The 23,693-nt window shown below is 38.4% G+C and overlaps 1 protein-coding gene across 9 annotated transcripts in view; it reads left to right on the top strand.

Annotated features, from left to right (window-relative positions):
* The window catches only part of Shab (Shaker cognate b), a 38,838-nt gene extending 15,145 nt beyond the window's left edge, over positions 1-23,693 (top strand). For 3 of the 9 annotated variants that reach the window (XM_034327742.2, XM_034327743.2, XM_034327741.2), the window contains 7 exons: positions 1,586-1,884; positions 10,693-10,776; positions 14,994-15,254; positions 16,106-16,336; positions 19,127-19,334; positions 20,154-20,573; positions 22,132-23,693. In XM_034327742.2, the coding sequence (XP_034183633.2) occupies positions 1,586-1,884; positions 10,693-10,776; positions 14,994-15,254; positions 16,106-16,336; positions 19,127-19,334; positions 20,154-20,573; positions 22,132-22,376 (1,748 nt within the window). In that variant the 3' untranslated portion in view covers positions 22,377-23,693. Of the gene's footprint in view, positions 1-1,585; positions 1,885-10,692; positions 10,777-14,993; positions 15,255-16,105; positions 16,337-19,126; positions 19,335-20,153; positions 20,574-22,114 lie in introns of all 9 variants that reach the window. The other 6 variants (XM_034327744.2, XM_034327746.2, XM_034327747.2 and 3 more) reach the window with 6 other exon arrangements.

The following is a 23,693-nucleotide window of genomic DNA, read 5'->3' on the forward strand; positions in this document are numbered from 1 at the left end:
TCAGTGATAGGCATCAGGATAATCTCCGGAAGTAATAATATTTTGTAACCCAAAGAAATGAGGGAAGCATGTTTGTCACAATCATAAAATCATTACAGATACATTTTCATTTTTAGAATACCGAATGATTCTTACAGAACGTATTGGAAGTATCAAAGTAGTGTTAGCCGCGTGTCACGTGTGTGACATGTGCCTTCAGCTCGATTTGTTCGGGTTCCAACGATATTACGCGTTATCATACTCCGTAAGAGATTACCTCGATGGCCATCGTTGACATAATTGAAAAAACACAATGGACACCGAGCCTGTTTTCAGGTCACGATATGTCCGGCGTGGATGGTAACAGCAAGGAGGGAGAATCCGTGTACGGACGCAGCCCTGCCCAGACCAGGTCAGGCTGTTATCCTAACTGTATAACTATTACGGACCCTCGTGGCGTCGCGTCGTTGCGGTGCCTCATTTTCCTGCCGCTTCTTCCTCAGTCTACCTAACGATCAACCAACCACGCCGGACAGACCGAAATTTAACTTTGAAAAACAAATGATCAATCACCGTACCCGGACCTACTTCACGGCACACTTTGCCTTCAAGATTGCTTACGATAAGCTCAACCGATATCGTGTCAAGGTTCCAATGGCAACAGACTAATTTGACAAACACCAACATACATACATCTATCTCTCCTTTAGCTCACGATTTTACGTCCGACGTGGATGGTAACGAGCAATTTTTCATAATATTCACGCTTCTGCTACTTCCTCGATACAGCTAAGAAAGCAGCCTACCACGCCGGACCGATTCAGGACTCCGCATCATTCAAGGTTAACCAATTAACGTAATTACACCGAACACACTATCTGACACGATCAATCATCGTTTTTACAAACGAACCTGCGCCATCAGTTGATAAATTTATCGTAATGTCAAATAATTGCACATAATGGCATCTAGCATCCTCCCAGATCGTCAAATGTCCGGCGTGGATGCTAAGCAAACGTTTCTTTAAGATACATACATATTTCACATACCTGTAGCAATATTTTTTATTTCTTTCATTAAATCAAAGATATTTATACTGGTGTTGTATATTCATTTTGAATATCCTAAATATTAATAAGTATGTATCTTATATGAATTTTTAAAATGAAACTACTCAGAGAATTTTAATTTCAATTTCAATTAACGTAAATATACAGGGCGCCTTATTATCTAGAGTTTCAATACAAAATCTTATGTTTCTTTCTTAAAATGTATCAAATGATAGCTAGCTATTATAAAATTAGATAAAACTTGGTAAGCTGATTAGTGTTTATAATTTGCCAGTTTTTTCCTTGCTACTTTCCTTTATTCACCTAACGACCAGCCTACCACGCCGGACCAGGCCAACACACAATTCCCATTTTTAATTGTACTTTTATTAAAGCAATCGCTTAAGAAAAAGAGAAAAAGAGTGAAAAAAAGAAAGTACTTCGATTGGAGACTTTGATCGTCGAGACCTGGAGCGAATCTTCCACGATCCTTGCGTCAAGGTTGATGAGAAAAGTAGCATTATAAAAGACAGGATGGACGCGGAACATGTTTCCAGGTCACAATATGTCCGGCGTGGATGGTAACAGCACCGAGGGAGAATCCGCTTGCGGACGTGGTCCTGCCCAAACCGGGCCAGGCTGTTATCGTAACTATGAGCATTACAGTCTCTCACGACATCGTCGCAGTGCCTCGTCCTGCTTCCCAAATTTGCCTAACGACCTACCCACTACACCGGACAGTCCTAATCGTCGTCTATTGGACTTCGCTCAAAGCGTGCCTGGAACACAGAACGACGAATACTTCCAGGACGATGTACCGGCGCAGCATGTGAATCAAGGCAATACTACACCTAGCGTAAGTTTCATCACGAAATTTCCATATCAATTTTATTTATATTATATGTATGTATGGTTTTTTTGATGTCTTAATTTCTTTATTGTGTGCGCGCGCGCGCTTGCCTAGAGGTTAGGCACGCGCGACCGTATGATTATTCACATAGAAATAATAAAGAATAGAGTGCAATGGTATGTAGAAAGAGAACGCTTTGTATGGGCCCTTTGCCTTTGTGCATCCTTCTCTTTCTATTCACACACTTTATTCTTATATCTTTATGATTACTTATTGACCAGATCGGGTTCGATTTCCGAATTATCATTTTTTTTTCTTCTTTCTTGTTTTTTATAATTAAATTGTGTGCTTTGATTTTTGGTGTACGAGATATTCTTTCATTTTTCGATAATGAATTAGGAATGGTGGTGTTGTACAAGTGATTGTACCTATAAGTCAAAATACACATCCAACATTTATAAGTATGAAAGCTAGTAAAAACAATTCGGGCCCATCTGGAAAGTTAATATTGTAGGTGTTTAGTGGAGGGGGAAGGCGGTGGAGTCTCCCCGGACGCTCTTAGCTCGGGTCGGCGACCGTCAGGTGGCAGCAGGATTTGGGTTTGTTCTCGCTGGTGGTCCCCCGGCATGCTATTTGGACGTATATGAGTTCCGAAAAGCAGGGTTATAGGCGTTTGGGGCAGGGATCGTTTTGTCCGTCAGCCCCATTGACGAGTGTCTGGTAGACGCTCCTGAGACGAAACGCCTTTTTCTGTTCCTTTTAAGCCGGATTTTCTGGTAGTTTCTGGTACGGATATCTTTGATTGATAAGGAAGACAAAAGCTTTTCTGGGAGTTGCGCTCTATCAAATGAAAAGATCTGTACCAGAAACTACTAGAAAATCCGGTTTAAAAGGAACAGAAAAAGGCGTTTCGTCTCGGGAGCGTCTGCCAAGACATTCGTCAGTGGGGCTGATAACAGACGAACTCTGCCCTAGACGTCTAAAAAACTCCGCTTTTCGGAACTCATATATCCGAATCGCATGGCGGGGGACCGCCAGCGAGAGAACAGATACAATCCCACTCCCACTGCCACCTGGCGGTCGCCGACCCGAGCTGAGGGCGTCTGAGGAGACTCCACCGCCTTCCCCCTCCACTAAACGCCAACAATATCGCGATTTTTCTATAATCCGCACATGGCTAGTAGAGGCACAAATATTAGAACGTCAGTGCGGTCACATTGGATGCAAACAAGTAGTAATGTCCGAGTTTGATCAGACCGTAGTATGATGTGTATATTCTGTATACTTTTATTTATTGAATAACATTCCAATTAATGTTATCAATTAAATTATCAATTCTATTCGCCAAAACATATTAAAATTTCCTTAAAAAAAAGAGAGAAAAAACAGGAAATCTGTAATATTTAATGAAGCAATAAGACATTATACATATATTTTGTTTTAAGCACACTGATCATTTATTTTCTTTTATTTTACTATGGTATAGGTGTATGCATTAAATACAATTGCTGCCTCGTTTTCAGTGTTATTTGACAGAATGTGCATCCAATGATATCGTTCTTGTTTGGGATTGATGTGAAATGATTTGGTGTCGATTAGCCACGGCATAACTTTTTCTTTCACATCGTCGTGCGATAGTTAATAAAAAAAGAATTCACTATAATATTTGAATCATGCAGAATGACACGATGTACCCAAGCACGCCTAGTGTGAACAATTTTTTTTTCCTTTTATTTGTTGTCTTTTGTATAGAGAGAAAGCACATTAAACTTTCTATTATCGTAACATTCGTGGCAGGAATATTAATATTCAACAATTTAATAAACAAATTGTCATTGTGTTTAGCTTGTTTCTCCAGCTTTAATTCTATTACGATTAAGCAGTAATATTCGTACAAAGCTTTTGTCTTTTGTGCTAAGAATTAGGTTATTTTTAAAACAGTTTGGAACACACGAATGAAAAAAGAAGTTTGCTCGACAAACTTGTACAGTTTCCACTTGTTATTTGCTGGATAGGAACGTTCAATGAATTATCATCGTACGTGTTTTCTTTCGGGTCAGCAAAAGTGTTTGCCAGAATTCCGAATTCAGAATTCAGATTTGGCACAAACATTGCAACGAATAGAGTCAGCTCGTGGAAGAAAACTTCCCGTGAAAGCATCGATTTTTTTCTTTCCGTGCTCCGCATTATAATTGCTAAATTACTAAATTGCTATCAATTACTAACCCAAGAAACACTGTTCAATGAATAATTATAAAGCACGATAAGTACTTAAAAATCGAGGCTATTTCAATCGAGACAGTGAAGACATCGGATATGGAAAAGTTTCTTCCGTTCAAATCAATAACGTGTCGTCCAAATGCTTTTAACGATTCGTCGATGAAATTAAACTTCCATGTTCTATTTGCAAAATCACTGCGGTCCTGGAATGCTTGCTTATCTTTTTACAAAAAATACATGCAGGTTAAAAAGAATACGAGGTTCTATGGAACAATGAAAAGTGTTGATCGTTTTCGTAAGCACGTTGCAATGAATTAAATTGTTTTTTTTAATAATCACTTTAATAATCACCTACGGATAGTAGATAGAACGTACTAGTCGATGTGTGTCTGTTAGGGATGTTGGGTACCCGATATTACGAACTCGGCCGGGCTCGGAAAAAATCGGACGGGCTCGGGCGGGTGTCCGATACATGCGTGCAGTCGGGTAGCCCGACTATTTCGGGTTAGGTCGGTTAAAGTCGGGCAGATTCGGACGAGCTCCCGCGGGCCGCGGTCCGCGAACCAACTCTCATGTAAGTACCTGTTAATGCTTGCAATAAGCATGTTCAAAATCTATTTTGTATAACATGAACATACAGGTGACATGGAATGAAATTAATTTTAAATAAATTCGTTACAAGTATTATTTTTCCACATAAAAATTATCTTATTCCAAAATTCCACATAAAACAGCTTTTGCACATGCTTATTGCAAGTATTAACAAGTACATAAGAATTAGGCCGCGGCTCGCGGAAGCTCGTCCGAATCTGCCCGACTTTATCCGACCCGACTGCACGCATGTATCAGACACCCGACCGAGCCTGCCCGATGTTCTCCGAACCGACCCGAATAGTCGGGAACCCGACACATTGGTCGGGCCGCACATCACTAGTGTGTGTGTGTGCGTGTGTGATCTTTCTCTATTCAATTTAATGTTTCTTCATTTCACATATAGATTGTTCGATGTTCCTCGGCTTATTTTGTTGGTTATTCATCGTCGATTTTCATTGGGGAAAAAAACAGCAGTTTGCTATCGTATCGATGCGCCTATCACGACATCGTAATCCTTCTTATTATGTTTTACGCAGTTGGCTGCAATAAAATTATTTCTTTCAATTACGACACTCGATTACGAAAGGATTGCAGACAATTGCGGCGTGTTGTAAATAATAATACCCAATAATAACGTTCAGTATCATTCTCCCTCTCATTGGCGGGGTAACTTTCTGACGGATTTCGTGTCGCTATGTTACAGGCAATGTCCGACAGCGCGCATTGAACCACCATCGTTGAACAAAGCCGCCGAAACTTTGGTCACACACACACGAATATACCTGCTACTGTCGGACTTTGCCGTATAACTCCTTCTCTATCGCTATTCGCGTATCACTTTAAAAAGAAAGAAAGGAAGAAATGAAACAAATTGAACAGACTGAAACCGTCCTCTATCGCTTCTATCCTTTTAACACTTTAACTGTCACGTACTTACTTACAGCACGTTTATCGAAATGTTTTTTGGTTTATAAAAATGAATCGTTGTTAACAAGTTTTTGAAAATACACATACGGATTTGAAGGTGACAACGAAAGTGTTGAAAGAGAGAGGCTGTTCTGACGCCCTCCTAGAAACGATGTTTCGCGATGAGTTTGCGTGTTTTTGTAAAGAAAAAAAGAAAGAAACAAAAAGATTGTCTGATCTTTCCTGGCAACGTCCGACAATATGAAAAACTCTGCAAAGTGGCAGCCACGAGAAACACAACGGCAGAACGAAAGCAATGAAGTACGACTGACGAGAAAATACGGTGTATACGCGATGTGGAGGATAATCGGACGTCGGACTTTGCCGTGCTCGATTCGAGAAAAGCGCGGAATGCTTGATCGGTTCTTTTTTAAATGATACATTGTGACTTGTTCATTATGCTCCTTCTTTCGTTCGTTTCTTTCTATAGAGTATAGAGCAGTGGTAGTCAACCTGGTCCCTACCGCCCACTAGTGGGCGTTTCAGCATATTGGGCGGTAGGGGTTTTGTCCCGTACTGAAGTACTTTCCATTTTTTTAATTTAATTGACTTTTTAAAAACATTAAAATGAAAATTTTACTTCCATTACTACTTCCTTATTTCCTATACTACAAGTAAAGTTACTTCCCTACTTTATAAATCACCATTGCCAGGGCCGACCCTGAGATTTCGGGGCCCCTTCACATATATGACATAAAAAAAGTACCTCAGATAAAATTTATAAAATTAACATTGAAGTTTATATAACTAATTTAGATTTATATTTACATCGATTAATATTCAAGTAAACATTACTTTTCTTGCATTCTTGGACGCAAAATCGTCTTATGGGAGCCATGGACCTTGGGGGGCCCTAGGCCCAGGGCCGGCCCTGACTATTACTGTGGAACCAGTGGGCGGTTAGAAAATTTTATTACTAACAGAGATACAAGAGTGAACGATAGGTATAAAAAGGTTGACTACCCCTGGTATAGAGTATAGAGTGTAGAGTACAGAGTGTTTTGATAAAATGTATACATAATAGGGGTAATATTAACATTAATATTGAAAGCGCGTATACATTTTTATTAAGACATTCGATACTTTTTCATCGTGTCATGCCGCTTATTGTTAGTTATCTTTCATTCATCCGTGCCTTTCTCTTCGGGTGCTCTAGTCCTTTCCTACCACTAGGATCATTGTTGTTTTTCTTTAAGTTGATCAGGTTGATTAAGTTGACTGTTTACATGTAATTATGCTACATTCAAAGTGCGAGCTAGTAGTTAAAGTATATCCTTGAGTAGACGGTTTCGTTGCTTTCTACGATGATAATTAGAAAATGAGATATTTACAACCGGTTGTGTTCGTTTTTCGTGCACGTTTTATGCATCAAATTTCTTTAAAAAAATTTGCTTAGCTCGATTTTATTTTGAATGAAACGAGATTGTGAAGTGTAGCGCATATTTGGACATCCTCAGCGAGAAATATTCTTTTTCTTCTTTCCTTTGCATTTATTAATATTTATACTAACTTAAAAGTTGCAATTCATAAAATCTTAAGAGGAGATTATGGTTAGAAACATCAAAGTTTTTAACGATGAACAAACCCTCGAAAGAATAAAAATTTAATTAAAGTTTTGGTATTTTATTTATCGAAAGGTGTGATGCAAAAAAAAAATAAGAAATTAATTTTTGAAATTTTCAAACCAAAACCTCCCCTTACGACTAATGTTATCGTTTAGTCCCTAAAAAATGATAATTCTTGTTAGAAATGAAAAATATCGAATTTCCAAGGTTCTAACTAAATATATAACTACTATACGATTTTTGAGATGCAATTTAGAAATACATATGTTCTTGAAACAGATAATATCAAATTACTGGCAATATATTTTACATAGGATAATTAGCCTGTATTTAATATACGAATTGTTGGAAAATGATAAGCAGGATATTGTATTGACGCTCAACAATTCGATGTTTATGAGACATACTTATTTATACTTCTCGATGAACAGATGAACATTAGCGATACACTAATAATGTGATTTTTCAAGTTAACCAAAAGTTGATTCTATGACAACACTGCCTGTACAACTATATTACATAATTAATACTATTTGGTCGTAAGAATGAAATGAACAAAGCATTAGAAAGGAAAAGAAAAAAAAAAAGAAAAGAAAAGAAAAGAGAAATATTAAGTAGTAAATACAATACAATTCGACGTCCATTCTTATATGACATCAAATCTTTTTCTTGTAATCGAATAAAATTCATTGAAATCCGACTCGATTGATTATTTACTGAATTATATGTCAAAGTGAATATTGATTTTATTTTCATCCGAATTAACTTGGATAATGTAATAACAAAGAATTTTGTTAATTATTCAACGATAAGAATGGGGGACGTCTTATATTGCTGTTCGCAATATGCTGTTGATAATGTAGTAATTATACATAGATTTATAAGAGTGCATGATATTTTGGACACTGGTTGGTTTGTTCCAAATCTTAAACAATTGAATGTACTTTTGGAGTTCCTTATAATTATGCAAAAATTTCAATCCGATTAATGTTCTGAAAATCATGCACATCCTTTGTTGGTTTAGCATTAGCTTTTTAGTTGGCGTTAACTCTTTCGTCAAGACATATACAGGACAGCAGGATCAAGGAATTCGTTTCAGAAGTACATATAGTTGAGGAACTAAAAGTCATAGCGGTGTAAGTGAAATGTAAAATATTCATTTGAATGCCATAAATGATGACTTTTACACCATCGGTTATTCGATTGATTCGCGTAAGTAACGAAAAGCAATTGTGACGTCCGTCCATCCACAATTATATTATATTATTTATTTATTTATTTTTCAATACGATGCGTTTCACTGTCACTTGTGCTTAGTGTACACGTCTCGATGAACACCTCTTATTACACCTTGTGTACTTAACAGATTCACAAACAATGCTTTAATAGGTTGTTATCAATGAAAAGGCCAATTTATTCACAAAACTCCCAAAAATGATACATTTTAATTAATTGCAATTACTTTGGGTGTTCTAATTATTTACACCGTTCGTTAAAAAAATAAATGAAATTATTATATCGTCATGATACAGCATAAGTGTTATTTAGCGATACAGTAAAAGCTGGATATATGCAACGAAAGATTGGCTGGATATATGCAACATCGCTATCCCCTCCACTTGGGGGGATCCCCCTAAGCGAACCGAGACGTTCGACGAGGAAGCCGTGTAATACGATCCAAACCGTTACATCGGTGTGACTAATACTAATTCTACGATAAAACATTTTTTATTTTTAACTTTTTCTTAATGAAACTTTTACTAACGCATTTGTGAGATTTTTCTGATTAAAATGATACCAAACATAAGGCAGGCCGTACACCAAAGATGCATCAAACACGCAACATGCAACACGCAACACGTCGCATGTTGTGTACACTGAGTCCCATCGAAGTTGTCGCAGTGAAGTTGGCTACACATTCACTAACACATTCACACCGCGTCGTCGGCACCTCGCCCATCGGTTCACCGTCGCGGCGTGAATGTGTTATTGCGCCAACTTCACTGCGACAACTTCGATGGAACTCATCGTACGAACGTAGAATAGGTGTCGCGGCTGAATACAAACGATGTGTACAGACGCAGAATCGACACCTCGACTGGATATATGAAACATTAAATGCCCAGAATCGACACCTCGGCTGGATATATGAAACATTAAATGCCCAAAATCGACACCTCAGCTGGATATATGCAACGTTTGAAAGCAGAACAGACACCGCAATCGGTTTTCATTTCCAACCCTCCTTTGCTTTTCGCCAACTTTTAACACCAATTTTAGCAAGTAATTATAATTGAAACTATATCGTGTTTGGTACCACTTTAATCATAAAAATTTCACCAAAGCGCTAGTAAAAGTTTCATTAAAAAAAGTCAAAAATAAAAAAGTTTTTTGATTCAATTAGTATTAGTCACACCGATACGTTTCGGTTTTTTCCTTTGATCATCGACCCCTTTCTTTCCGCCACTGTCTGACCCTTTCTACGGTCACGCTTGGCTGGTCATCGCGTGTAACATGAGATTCGACACCTCGCCTCGGCTGGATATATGCAACGTCTGGGTCCCAATGTTTATTGCATATATCCAGCTTTTACTGTACTTTTATACAGGGCCGGCGTTAGGGGGGCGCACGGTCGGGCAATCGTCCAGGGCGCTAGATCTATAGGGGGCGCCGCAGCCCGGTGTCTCTCGTATGCAAATATACCGATATTTTCTCATTGTCTTTTCTCTCTATCTACATCTCATATGTAATATTACATATATGCTATATACGCTGCGACATTTATGTCTACATCTTCCCTGACGCTTTTTTTAGCTCCTGAATGGACGCCACGATAATCTTGCCCGGGGCGCCAATATTGCTAAAACCGGCCCTGCTTTTATATATCATACAACCATGTCAAACTTATTTCCAAATTAATACAACAATAACACATTTTTCTTTTTACCTTTAGAAATTTCTCTCTCTCTTTCTCGTTCTAACTCTCTCTTTGGCTCCACGTATTTCATACTCTCATTTAACCTTTTGAAAAACGGATATTTGCGTGTATAATGATGGATCAAAATGACCCTGCATCCGTTATACGATGGTTAAGTCTTTGAAGCACAAGTTTCTTGCTCGTTAACAGCATCCTTTGCTCGCTTACTACATTCGATTCTTATTCTAATTTGTAGAATTATCTTTGAATACGTGCTTCAAAGGGTTAATTATATTTTCACTCGGTCGAGAAACTTTCGAATTATTTCGTATCGTTGAAATTTTATTTTTTTTTTTTTTGCAAAATTTACTTAATAATTTTTTATTTGTTCCACTATTTCCGCTGCTTCATTTTTTGACAACAGAATCAAAGAAAATGTTTTTTAACAAAATAAAAGTACGAAACGAAACGATTCGATCGGTTCCGATCGAACGAGCCATACGTGTGTTACGAAGAAAAATAAAATAGGAAATTGTGTGTGTGACATTGTAGGATGAAGAGAAAAAAGACAGCAGAAAATTCGAGAAAAATGATGAAATACCTAGCGAATTCGAGTGTTGCTTTTGTACTACGAAGGTATTTACGATCATTAACGTTCTCTCTTAGACGGCACTACATACACCAATGGGCTGTCGAGAAAAAAGAAAATATTATACTTCAGGATTAACGGAGACTGATATTCTCTCCTTAATTTATTTATTTTTTTTTTTAACGATCACTTTCTATAGCTTTGCTTTCTTTTTTTCAGCGTACATGAAAGAAAAAATAGAAAAGAATACATTTTCTTTGTCCCTTGGCTTTACGTATTATACGTTCTTTGTCCGCAAATTTTTAATTTCATTTTTTCTGCAGCCATGATACAGATGCACGGTTATTCCATGTATAGTCCACTGGGTGTATGCACTGCCTTTAACCCCTTCAAAACAGAGCATCAATTTTTCTTCATTCACACGACACCACTTTCGTTCAATGCTTTAGACGCAAAACATATCCTTAGCTCGTCCATTAATTTCTCTCTGATTTGCGTGCAAACAAATGATTTTGTAGGTCAAGGCACGTTCCCGTGATTACACTTAACCTTATCTATCACTTATCGTTAATCTTAACGTACAGCATTCTGTATTAGTTTGCCTCGCGAGGAAGTCTATCCAGTTCTACATATAGTATGCCAATTATTTAACCCTTGGTCAGTGATAGCCGGGTCAATCTTGGTAAAATAAAATTCACCATTGAAATTTCTAACGATAAGTGAAAGGCTTTTTCATACATATTAGAATATGTGTATGAAAAAGTTGATTCTGCTTCATCATCTAAGGGTTAAACGTTAGCGTGAATTCAAGGGGTTAGCCACAGGTAACTTCTACGTTTGAATAATCCTTATAATAATGCTTGTGTATGCGCATTGAATGAGTCTGACAGGTATAATAACGAGAATATTTTATTCAATATAATTATTATTCTAAAATTTGATTTACCATTTAGCGGTTTGCATTATTTTTGTCTTTATAATTCTATATTTCATCACGTTAGAAACTGGGTACACTTACCGTTGAGCATATCACAAGTATTAGGTATCTGCGAATGAAATTTCACTTTTAATTTCGTTCAATTATCGCGTTTAGGTACTGTGCAGAGATGAGATGTTGCCGAGCAGGACGGCACAGGGGCAAAGGGAACACTTGGTCTGTCCCGCCTAGTCCCCATGTCGTCGCGCACCCACACCAGCACGTCAAGCGGCGTGCTTAGTATGTGTGAGCGTTTCCACTAATAACGCGTGACTAGAAAACTCTGACCAATCGTACCCGCATTCCTTAGCCTCCGTAACATCTCATCTCTGCACAGTACTATACCAAAGAGGGAGTATAGCAAGAGGCGACACCCCCGGCGGCACCTTTGATGTCGATGATTCGCTGTCCCTTTAAATGGGTTGTATCACTTTGTCTCTCTCTACAAGTAGTTTCTCTCTCAGAGTGTCGCCTCTTATTATACCTACTCTCTGACTATACTGTGGAAGTTGTGAGCGGAGCGCGGCGTTCCCGGCGCCCCCGGTGCCCTAGGCCGTTCCTGTGATGGCCGTAAGGCAGGCCTGTCCAAGTAGGGGAATCCACTCCTGGAACACATGTTTTTGGTCCCCTTCCAACGCTGCTCCTTCAAGTAAGATGAGACGGTTCCGACTACCAAAGACGGTAGGAAAGACGGAGAGACGGTGGTCGGAACCGTCCCACCTTACTTGAAGGAGCAGCGTTGGAAGGGGACCAAAAACATGTGTTCCAGGAGTAATTTCTCCTACTTGGACAAGCCTGCCGTAAGGTGTCGCGCGTGTAGCTCCATCCTTTCTCGCAAGCGGTCCATCACAGGAAAAGTCCAGGGCGCCGGGGGCGCCGGGAACCCCGCGCTCCGCTCACAACCCCCGCAATACTATAAATAATCATGGTATGTAATTTGAATTATTCGAACATATCGATTATTTTAATTTATCGGTAGCTTAATCGTAGTTCAATCGATGTCGATAGCAATGAAATTATCATTAGGTAATACCTTATTTCTAATGTATGTAAATTATTCGCACGTGCCTACTACATCTATGTATTGAAATCGATCTGAATACTCTGACGGATAATTTCCTGCTTCCTAGTATAAAACAAACGTCGAGTTTGCACGCTAGATTCGTGGCATGAATTCGAAGAACAGTATGAGAAGTAAGAGTTCACTGGTGATCAAGCAATTTGCTTGCAACCTGCCAACGAATTAGATCAATGTCTTGAGAGGAAATCCTAGTTATTCAAAAGTACACTAGTGGAATTAATTCTGGACACTTTTAAATTTTTTTAAGTATTTAATATACTATAATCATTTATATTTTATATTCAAATCATTGTTTTCTAATTTTAGGGTGTCGCGTATATAAAAAAATCAGTAAAAAGATTTATAGCTATACTTTTAATATACAATAAAAATTACAATTTCAAATTATCAAAGGAGGTAGAAAAAAATTAATTTCATCCTGTGATTGGCTATTTCACATTATGCGACGTTTCGTGTTGCCAGGCGCAAAAACAAAAATAACAACAGTTTAGATTTTTTTTAATTAAAATTTTTAAATATTTACAAATCAAATCATGTGAAAATATTAAATATAAACATTATAGATTACAATAAAAATATTACGGTATCAATTTAGCATAGCAGAATACACATTTTCCGTACAAATATGAAATAAAGAATATTTTTATTCAAAGTGTCCAGAATTAATTCTACCAGTGTAGAATTCGTTCACTAATTCTGACTAATTCTAAAATTACAAACTGAATTTTTCAAATAATTAACACTCGTTCAAATAGTACTTTAAATATAAATAATACAAGAGTATGTTTGTTTGGAGATCAGGAAATTATTTCTTGATATCATTTACTTTATACGATGACACGATGTTTATGAAGAGAGCAACGTTAGTTTAATTACTAATCTTTTTCAATGGCTCGTTGGCTGCATATTTCTAGCGATCAACACGCACACAATAAACGTTCATTCATTTCAATCATTACATGGAACGTGGCATGATCGGATAACAGGTACATGCGATCAAGTGAATGCTACGTAGGGCTATGTTTCTAAATAACACATTGCACTTAATAACTTATCAACTATGCTATCTTGACACAAATGTACGACAACTTTCCTTTTTTTTTTGTTCATCGAGGTAAAAACTGTAAAGAAAGAGTAACGTTTGTAAAAATAAGAAAAAAAAAAGAAAGAAAGAAATTGCTATAACGACGATTGTGGTTCTGCAACTTTGACTTGCGGAAGCACCTTCGCATAATGAAAAATTTGAAACACGGAATGTATGCTTTCTGTAAACAACGATCTATGTATACAGGGTTTTTCAAAATACAAGGATCTAAGAACAGCATCGACTGTTTCTTTTTCTTTTTTGTATATTTTTTTTTCCAATTAACATAATAAATCCTTAAAATCTTACAATTAGACTCTTTCTTCCCATGTATATCTGATCGTTTAAATTTGTTACACCATATAAATGATACGATGTAACGTTATATCGTGTAACGGATTTTGCAAGTACAATGCTTTTTTCACGTTACATTTTCTCAGCATGTTCTCTTGAAAAACAGAGATAATCAACAACAAGCACGACAACAGCATACAGACATTGCAATGATTATTGTATATACATACGTATATTATAAATTTTGCATCTGATAGGTCAGTTCTGGCAAGCTTGGGAACAAACTAATCATTAGTAATCGTTGTTTTCCTTAAGTTTCGCACCTTACTACAGTGTAAACCGTCTTCTTCTAATCTACTTAATGACCGTGCAAATACTGTTCTGGATCATATCAGGCGAGTATAATAATAATACGGACGTAGAAAGGTCATATTAAATAGATTCAATTAATTAGAGAGCACATAGATGAATCTTCCCCCATTATGTTTCCCCTTGCTCTTAGAGTTTAGCACACGAAAAGAAGCATTCGCCCGTTTTTTATTTTAATTAACAAGTACAGCTTTCGTCGTCCAGATTAAATCGTTTTTCTTACTGGATCGTTGACAAAATTGAAACACCCTATTACTGATTCTACATACGTATGGATAGTTACAACAAGAGAAAAGCAAATAATCGATGATAACTAATTTTAACGAAATAATTTTTGACGAAAGATGTGCCCGGTTTACATGAAAATCTTTAAGATTCCGGATCAATGTTGAAGACAACGCTTCGAACGGGCGTATAGTCTTCAACGAACCGAGGCTCTTCATCTTGATCGTGTTTCTAGGAATACAAAGACTTCAGAGACGCGGAAAATATAATGCCACTGGCGACCAGCGACTTTCGTAATCCCATCTGCCAAGAGATGAAGGCGATGAGATCCGCTGCAGCAGCTGAGCAAGCTGCTCAGACAATTTTCAACGAGACCAAGGTATCTCCACCTCAGGCAGTGGACATCTCGTGCTACGGAAGGATATATAACGAACAAGGAAGCGTAGACAGCTCTGATACGTATGCCAGCTGTCAAACACATCCGTCTCATTCGCAGGTATCGCTAAAAATCTCGGCTCTCCTGGAGTTATGTCGGATAACGATGGGGGGGGGAGTGCTCATTCAACCGGGCATGGAGAGGGAAGTCTTATGACACCAAGATGTCCGACCTCCGACCCCGGGACCATGGTCAAAATGATGACATAAGATGATGACGGCGTTGATGGAATTATGTCGGATGACGGTATGGGGCGCATCATTCGACTGGGCTCATCGAGGGTAACAAATGTCCTAATAGGAGCCATGACCCCAGAGGCCGGGAACTTGGTGAAACTTCAACCTAACCGAACCTAACCTAATCCTCATCAGAAGCGACCGCTCCTCTCTCCCGTTCTTCCTTTCCTCTTCCTGATGGTAACGATCATGTCATTCTCTTCCGCATCATTTCTTAATCGAAGGAACGAGAGCAGATGATCCCGTTCGGATCAGAGGGCAGCTGTTGCTTCACACCTCTCCGTTCCTCCTCCAGGCCATCATCATCCTTGCCATGTTTTTGGCCTCATGAGAGTCTCGTCCCCTTGACAGGGACTTTAGACAAGTCATCACTTGCTTTTCTTTTCTCTCTATCGCCATCTCCATCCATCATCGTCGTCATCTTATGTTATCATTTTGACCATGTTCTCGTGGTCAGAGGTCGGACATCTTGGGGTCATAAGACTCCCCTCTCCAGGTCCTGTCGAATGAGCCCACCCTATCGTCACCCGACGTAACTCCAGGAGACCCAAAATCTCCTCGGGTTAATATCGCCAGCTCACCGGTCTGGCTAGATCCCCCCCCCCCCCCCAACAGCTCGCACGCATTAATTAGACAACATAATAATAATAATATCATCATTACTTGATTACTCAGGGTGATTTGACCGAGGAGGTGGACAGCAATCTATACGTAAACCCTCTGGAAGCTGCGGAGAAGTGTGGGAATAACAGGGTAAAGAAATCTGCTTCTGGTGATGTCGGCCGTAACGTCGCCGACGCTTCACCAAGCGTCGAATCTTTAAAGGATATCCGCCCTTTGAACGAGGGTAGCAAGGTTACCTTGAACGACACAGTACCCAAGCATAGGAAGATCCGTATTCAACAGGTATGTTCGTACCTTTATCCTGTTTTCTCTTAATATTCTCTGCATTAACTGAATCTTGTGCACGCGTATCTGTGAAACGTTTAAACGCTGTTTACCTGTTGAATCAAAATACAAAACTGCTTTGATTGTGATCAGTCTTAAGAAAGAGTGATTTGAAGAATAGAGGGAATACATCGATATATGTATTACAATTGACATTTGAGTCAACAACCAATCGTATATGCATAACGAATACAACTGACCCTTGAACAAGGATTAGGGAAGCCCATTCGCCGCGTGAATGGTAAACCGTTGCTTGTTACTTTTATTTTTATATGTTCTTCGATAGAATTAGAATTGCAATTAGAATCATTAATAGACATTTTTTTTTTAAGTTACCTATCATACAAGTTTCACCTTTTATTCATTTTCTTTTCTTTATCTTCTCGATAGTCTGTTGGAGTAATGTGACGAGCCTCACGTTGCTTGTCTTCAGTAGTGATGTGGGGCCCGTAGGGATGTGCGGGTACCCGATCTTACCGGCTCGGAAAAAATCGGACGGGTTCGGGCGGACGTCCGATACATGCGTGCAGTCGGGTAGCCCGACTATTTCGGGTCGGGTCGGACAAAGTCGGGCAAATTCGAACGAGTTCCCGCGGGCTGCAGTCCGCGACCCAACTCATGTGCTTACATGAGAGTATTTGTGCACGCTATATCCGAGAGTATTTATACTGCTCTCATATAAGCACATGAGTTGGGTCGCGGGCCCCGGACCGCGGGAGCTCGTTTGAATCTGCCCGACTTTATCCGACCTGACCCGACTGTACACAAGTATCGGACACCCGCCCGAACCCGCCCGAGCCCGTAATATCGGGTACCCGCACATCCCTATGTCTTGCATTTGCTCTTAGGAGCGAACATCAGGCTCTAGTCGTACAATTAATACTTGCCTTTTCTGCAATAGTCAGAAATACGACTGCGATAATCACAAGTCTATTTTTGAATTGCACGAGCTCTGACAACGTATCATCACTGCTTTTTTCAGTTTCACGAACCGTCAAGATCGCAAACGGAGCTCAGTTGAATGAATTGCCGAGGGCGATCGTACATAATCCGAATGCCCTGGTGCTTGTCAGAAGGGGCTGCACACACACACGCGATTATTGCACGTATCCGTGCTCAAAGAACAGACAGAAAAAACAAAGAGATTTCCAGAAGCGTCGTTTGTGGTTTGTGTCTTGATTAGAAAATGGCCACACAGTTGCAGCGTAACCGACTTTACCTCCGTGCTTGAGTCGGAGAACGAATTCCGGTACTGTTGATTTTGCGTCACGCAAATAACGCTTCAATACGCTCCACCATTAATTAACAATTAATACTCCCTGCTTGTCTACACTTTCACTTTTTCTGCATACGGCTAAGCACTCCTCCTTTAATATCATCAGGCTATTAAATGTGCTCGTTCCCAATTAAAAACACACAACCAACTGTTTGACATTGGAAAGTGGTGCTCGTTATCAAACCAGTGTATACACTAAACATAGAAGGTAAAAGTTAACGCATTGAGATCGACCAGGTTGTACATACTTACTTAACACTTTGCCTTGTTACTTGTTACTTGTTGCTTGTTACACGTTCGAGCCTACTTTGGGTAAATCTACCCACATCAGAGAAACGTGGTGAGATTCAAAGGTATCATAAAAATTACATAATTGCATTATAAATTAAAATCGAATCCCAAAATAGTCCACAATATGTGTATAGTCCTAAGTATCGGTGTCATCAAAAGAATGTTCTAACGATTTAATTTACGATCTCAGCTAACCTATACCTGTTATCCCGGCCCCGAATATGTTAACATAACACTATTGTGTTCAACTCTACGTTGAAAGCTTTCAAGCATAAAACGTGTCCATTCTTAATTTCCATTAAGACCGCTTAATTAAAGCTTACAATTTGAAGTTTCAGATAGTGTTAAACACATCAGTATAATAACGTGATCGTCCAATTTTCTACGAATGAAAAAGGACTCTGTAAACTGCTTTTCTGTACGAGTTCCTGACAATCCTATTCGTTGGCTTTTCTTGAGTTTTCCTAAATGAATATACTTTTCATCGGGAAAAGCTCGAGATATGTATACAGGGTGTCCAACGACTACGTCAACAACCGAAGAGGAATGATTGACAAGGTGATTCTAAACAACTTTTTCCTTTGCCAAAATGTTGATTAAGGCTTCGTTTTCGAGTTATTAACAAAAAACACTGGCCAATCAGAACGCGCCTTTAGCGCGGACCGAACCACTAGACTAGAGTGTTCGGTTTGCTCTGCGTTCAAGTCGTGGTCGTGCTCACGTGGTTCGGTCCGCGCTGAAAGCGCGCTCTGATTGGCCAGTGTTTTTTGTTAATAACTCGAAAACGAAGCCTTAATCAACATTTTGGCAAAGGACAAAGTTGTTTAGAATCACCTTGTCAATCATCCCTCTTCGGTTGTTGACGTAGTCGTTGGACACTCTGTATATGTATACAGGGTGATCTTCTCGCTGCCGGACACAAAGGAACACTGGCGACAATGAACTCTTTGACCGCACCATAAAGAAGTCCGCATTGTCACGTGCCAGCGGGGACCTACCCGGGCCGAGACAACTCTGTGTGTCTTCATGGTGCAGTCAAGGGGTTCATTGTCGCCAGTTCCTTTGTGTCCGGCTGCGAGAGGATCACCCTGTATATCTGCGCGCGCGCGTGTGTGTGTATATATGTATAAACTAACAAAAGAATGTCTCGTATTAATTATTCTCTACGCGACTGATTGCAGAGCGTAAGATCGCGTGCACAATTTATCAGCGACCAGGAGAGCATGATGAATCGTAATATCATGAAAGAAGGCATCGCGGAGAACAATTACTATGGAGGACTCCGTGGAGGTAGACCATTTGCAACGACCAATAGCGGTCTGGTATCAGCTACGAAAATTCTAAACCATCATCTCTTTGGAACTGGCACTGGACCCAGACATTACACAGGTAATGACAAGGATTTTTATAGACATTTACCAAACAAAAAAAATGTTATCTAACTGACAAGAGTAAGACTGACGCAAAAAAAATTTCATAATACTTTTTAATTTCACATTTTTAAGGCAAATCTAATAGCTTCACTTATCTACACTGGTGGAATTAATTCTGGACACTTTGAATAAAAATATTCTTTATTTCATATTTGTGCAGAAAATGTATATTCTGCTATGCTAAATTGATACCGTAATATTTTTATTGTAATCTATAATGTTTATACTTAATATTTTCACACGATTTCGTTTGTAAATGTTTTAAAATTTTAATTAAAAAAAATCTAAACTGTGTTGTTATTTTTGTTTTTGCGCCTGGCAACACGAAACGTAGCCAATCACAGGATGAAAGGATATTCAACGAAATATTAATTTTTTGCTACCTCCTTTGATATGTTGAAATTGTAATTTTTATTCTATATTAAAAGTATCGCTGTAAATGGTCTTTTTACTGATTTTTTTATATAAGCGACGCCCTAAAATTAGAAAACAATGATTAGAATATAAAATATAAATTATATATTAAATAATTTAGTAAAAATTTAAAAGTCTCCAGAATTAATTCCACTAGTGTATGTAGGTACTAAAAGTATTAAGAATTGAGATAGATATTTTTAGCTAACATATTGAACGTTATAGAGGTTGCTTGTAAAACGTAGTTCAGTGTCTTCCTAAATTATCCCAATTATGTTTGTTTGTCGATTCAACCCCTTATATTGATTTCCTTTCTACATATTCTGGGTCAATGTAATACTTGGAGCCACTGTATATGCAGGTCAACGAAGGCAAATTTCAGGAACGAACACCGAAAGCAAACTTTCCTTGTCCGCTGATTCAATCGACAGCGAGAGTGTGTCTTTCATAGACAAGAAAGTATCGAAATCGATTCTAAAAAAGTCCGAAAGCAGCAATAATTATTATAACAACGCTGACGATTCAGACACGGAGAAATTAATTACCGATAACGCGTCAACGATAACGATGTGCGACAACGAGACCAACACCTGCGACATTTTCACCAACGTGAACGGAACGAGACTGAAACAACCTATTTCACCGTTGCTCTCTAAACAAGTACTCGAGTCTATCTTTCGTACGAACAATAACATCGACAAAGAGAATGAAGTGGATCAGAGCGAAGAGAAGAACCGTGTCTCAAAGATGAGCAGGTCGATATTCGATGACGTCCTTCAAGGTACTTTCTCAACTCTTTTACACTTTCATCCCTTTTACCTTTTTATACACAGAGCTTACAAGAGACGAGTGGTCAGCTTGTTGGCCCAATAAAAGTAGTAACATTTTTTAACTCCTTGTTTCTTCATGGGTGTACTTCCGAAGGCGACAACCCTCCGATTTTTCTGAAATTTTTGTCAAAGCTTATCTTTGATTAGAGAAGAAAGTCTCTAAAAGGATTTTTGGCGACAAAGCCTCGTTTGCCCCCCAACCCTCTTCAAAGTTTTGATAGTTCTTATTAAATATCTCCGAAAATATTGATTTTAGAGAAAAAAGTTTCAAGCAAACAGTGAAGCTCATAAAAAGCTCTACAAAAAAGGTTATACACATTTTTTACGTAAACCTATTATTTTGGCTGTTATGAACAATAATAGTATTTTTTCCTCAGATGTACATGTATACCGCAGTTCACCAGAGTCCATAACTGCGAAAAGACCAGTTTTCGTTCTTCGCGCTTCTCCAGTGCGCATCTTCGCCCTGATTGGCGATACTTCCAAACGAAGTGGAAAGCGATTAGCAGAGAGCTCGCTGCGTTCCCCCACCATTTTCCAACCTGCGCGTCGCAGTTATGGACTCTGGTGAACTGCGGTATAGGTATTACAGTATGCTTCGAAATAAGCAAGTGGTCTCTGCTTCGAAATAAGCAAGTCGCTATCCCCTCTTCTTTGTTTGAAGTCGCCCGCAAAGTGAGAGGTACGAGAAACGAGTGAGAGGTCCATGAAAGCGCGAAGCCGATGTTTAGGGTAATAAATTTCACGCTCGACTGAGCAGTGACATCGGTTAGTAGAAGAAGGATGGAATATATATAATGCTTTCTCAGTCTGGTATATTTGCTTCGAAATAAAGCATAGTGCGAGAATGAGAGGGCATGTTATATTCTATCCTTGTCCAAAAAATAACATCGCTGCTCGGCCGATCACTTTATGATTTGCCGCTACCTCGGATCTCTCACTCGTTTCTCGCGTTCTCTATCGTCCCGTTTCGAGGACAAAGTCAAGCCGAATAGCTACCTGCTTCGAAATAAGCAACTGTTCGGTCCCGAGCCACTTGCTTATTTCGAAGCATTACTGTATTGATGTATTTAAGTTAAGTTAAGTTAGGCCATATATATCTATATGTGTGTAACGCTTTCGTTTACACATATTTTTATAATTAATTTATTATTATTTCAACAATATTGTAGAAATTACTATTTGTTTACATAACAGCCAAAATAATAGGTTTACGTAAAAAATGTGTATAACCTTTTTTGTAGAGCTTTTTATGAGCTTCATGTTTTATTTGAAACTTTTTTCTCCAAAATCAATATTTTCGGAGATATTTAGTAAAAACTGTGAAAACTTTGAAGAGAGCTCGAGAGCAAACGAGGCTTTGCCGCCAAAAATCCTTTTAGGGACTTTCTTTTCTAATCAAGGATAAGCTTTGGCAAAAATTTCAGAAAAATCGGAGGGTTGTCGCTTTTGGAACTTTACCCTTTTTCATTGTTGATTTAATGTGTCTTAGAAGAATATTTTTTCTAGAAGAAAAGCACGCACAAGACGAGACAATGACTGAGAATAAGAACAAAGAAGAGAGGAGAAAATCAAAAACAAAAACGGAAGAGGTATCAAAGGACAATCAAACGATGCTGATATGCTCGTTACGTCCGTACAAAGCAAAGAAATTAAGCTCCGATGAAAAACGAAAAGCCAAAAGTACCGGCCACACTGGCACAACCACCACCGACACCAATTGTCTTCCTCAGGAACACCGTTTCTCGTCGTAGCGTAACTTTTTTTCTTTCTTCTTCGAACTAGCATCCTCCTATGTCCACGCATGTAGATACAATCACATCGCGGTATTGTCTTCTCTTTTATAAAACACCATTCTGTTGTCTCTTCGTAATAAAATCATAATGTCCGTTGGGGCTGAGATGTCTGTATTCGGATGCAATGTTTATCCAGTAAGTATATCGTGTAAATATAAGGGAGAAAAACAAAAGCAACAAACGCGTATAATTTTAAGACGGTGATATATAGACGTTAAATAATTAAATTTAATAAAACGATATACGCAACGTGAAGAGATACGTATTTTCGGAAAGAAACTAGGATTACGAAACGCCTATAATTACACTGTACTTACAGTGTTCTCAAGAGAAACAAATCGAACTAATAATAAGAGAAGTATGTCGGATAAGAGAAAATTATTCAAGAAACCTGCAACCCCAATTATAATAAAACAGCGACAAAATTATAGACTACACTTTATCAATTTCAACGATCTTGATACATATTATAGTGATTGATTAATCTCCTGAGAAATTTTATGTATACGTATAAACATTATTTACTATAAAAAAATTTTCAATTTTCCATATGACCGAAGGGTTGCTTATGGGTTCCCTTAGGAGCACAATGATGCTAGTCAAAAATTACAGATGTAAGAATAATGCAAATGATAATAACGATGAAGATGATAACATGAAAGATTCTATGATGACGTGGATGCTGATATTGATGATAATGATGAGACGACGACGACGACGACGACGATGATGATGATAATAATAGCAAATAATGAATCTTTAGGCAATATGCTTTACTCGTTTGCTGAGAAAGAGACATAAATTATAAATAATCTAGCCATACAGCACTGTTACTTCCTCCTTACGCCTAATCTTGTCAAATTAGGACAGCTTTGCGTGTCGCGAAAAGTACATATGTATACATGGCATACAAATAGCATAGTAAACAAGCGATCAGTTTACATCGATTAAACATCATTGTCGAGAAACGAAACGTTTACAAAATTAATCAGCACACTTAGTCTTTCGATTATGTATTGTTCAAAATGACAGTGTTCGTTCGTCTGCTAATTGTAAATGTTTTACTATACAATTAGAGAGGATATAATAGGACACGCGAAGCCTCGTTAAAATCAAATTAAACAACGTGTTTAGAACAACGTGAGAACGTAGATAATTAAAAACTCGACGATAACTGCCCCTTTCTCAAGTTCCGATCTTAATATCAAGCAACTAATAATTTTCTCTTCGCTATATTAAACAGTTGCCGGTGTATTTTTTTTCTTTTTTTTTTTT

Source organism: Osmia lignaria, chromosome 2, assembly GCF_051020975.1.
Source record: "Osmia lignaria lignaria isolate PbOS001 chromosome 2, iyOsmLign1, whole genome shotgun sequence".
Classification (NCBI taxonomy): domain Eukaryota; kingdom Metazoa; phylum Arthropoda; class Insecta; order Hymenoptera; family Megachilidae; genus Osmia; species Osmia lignaria.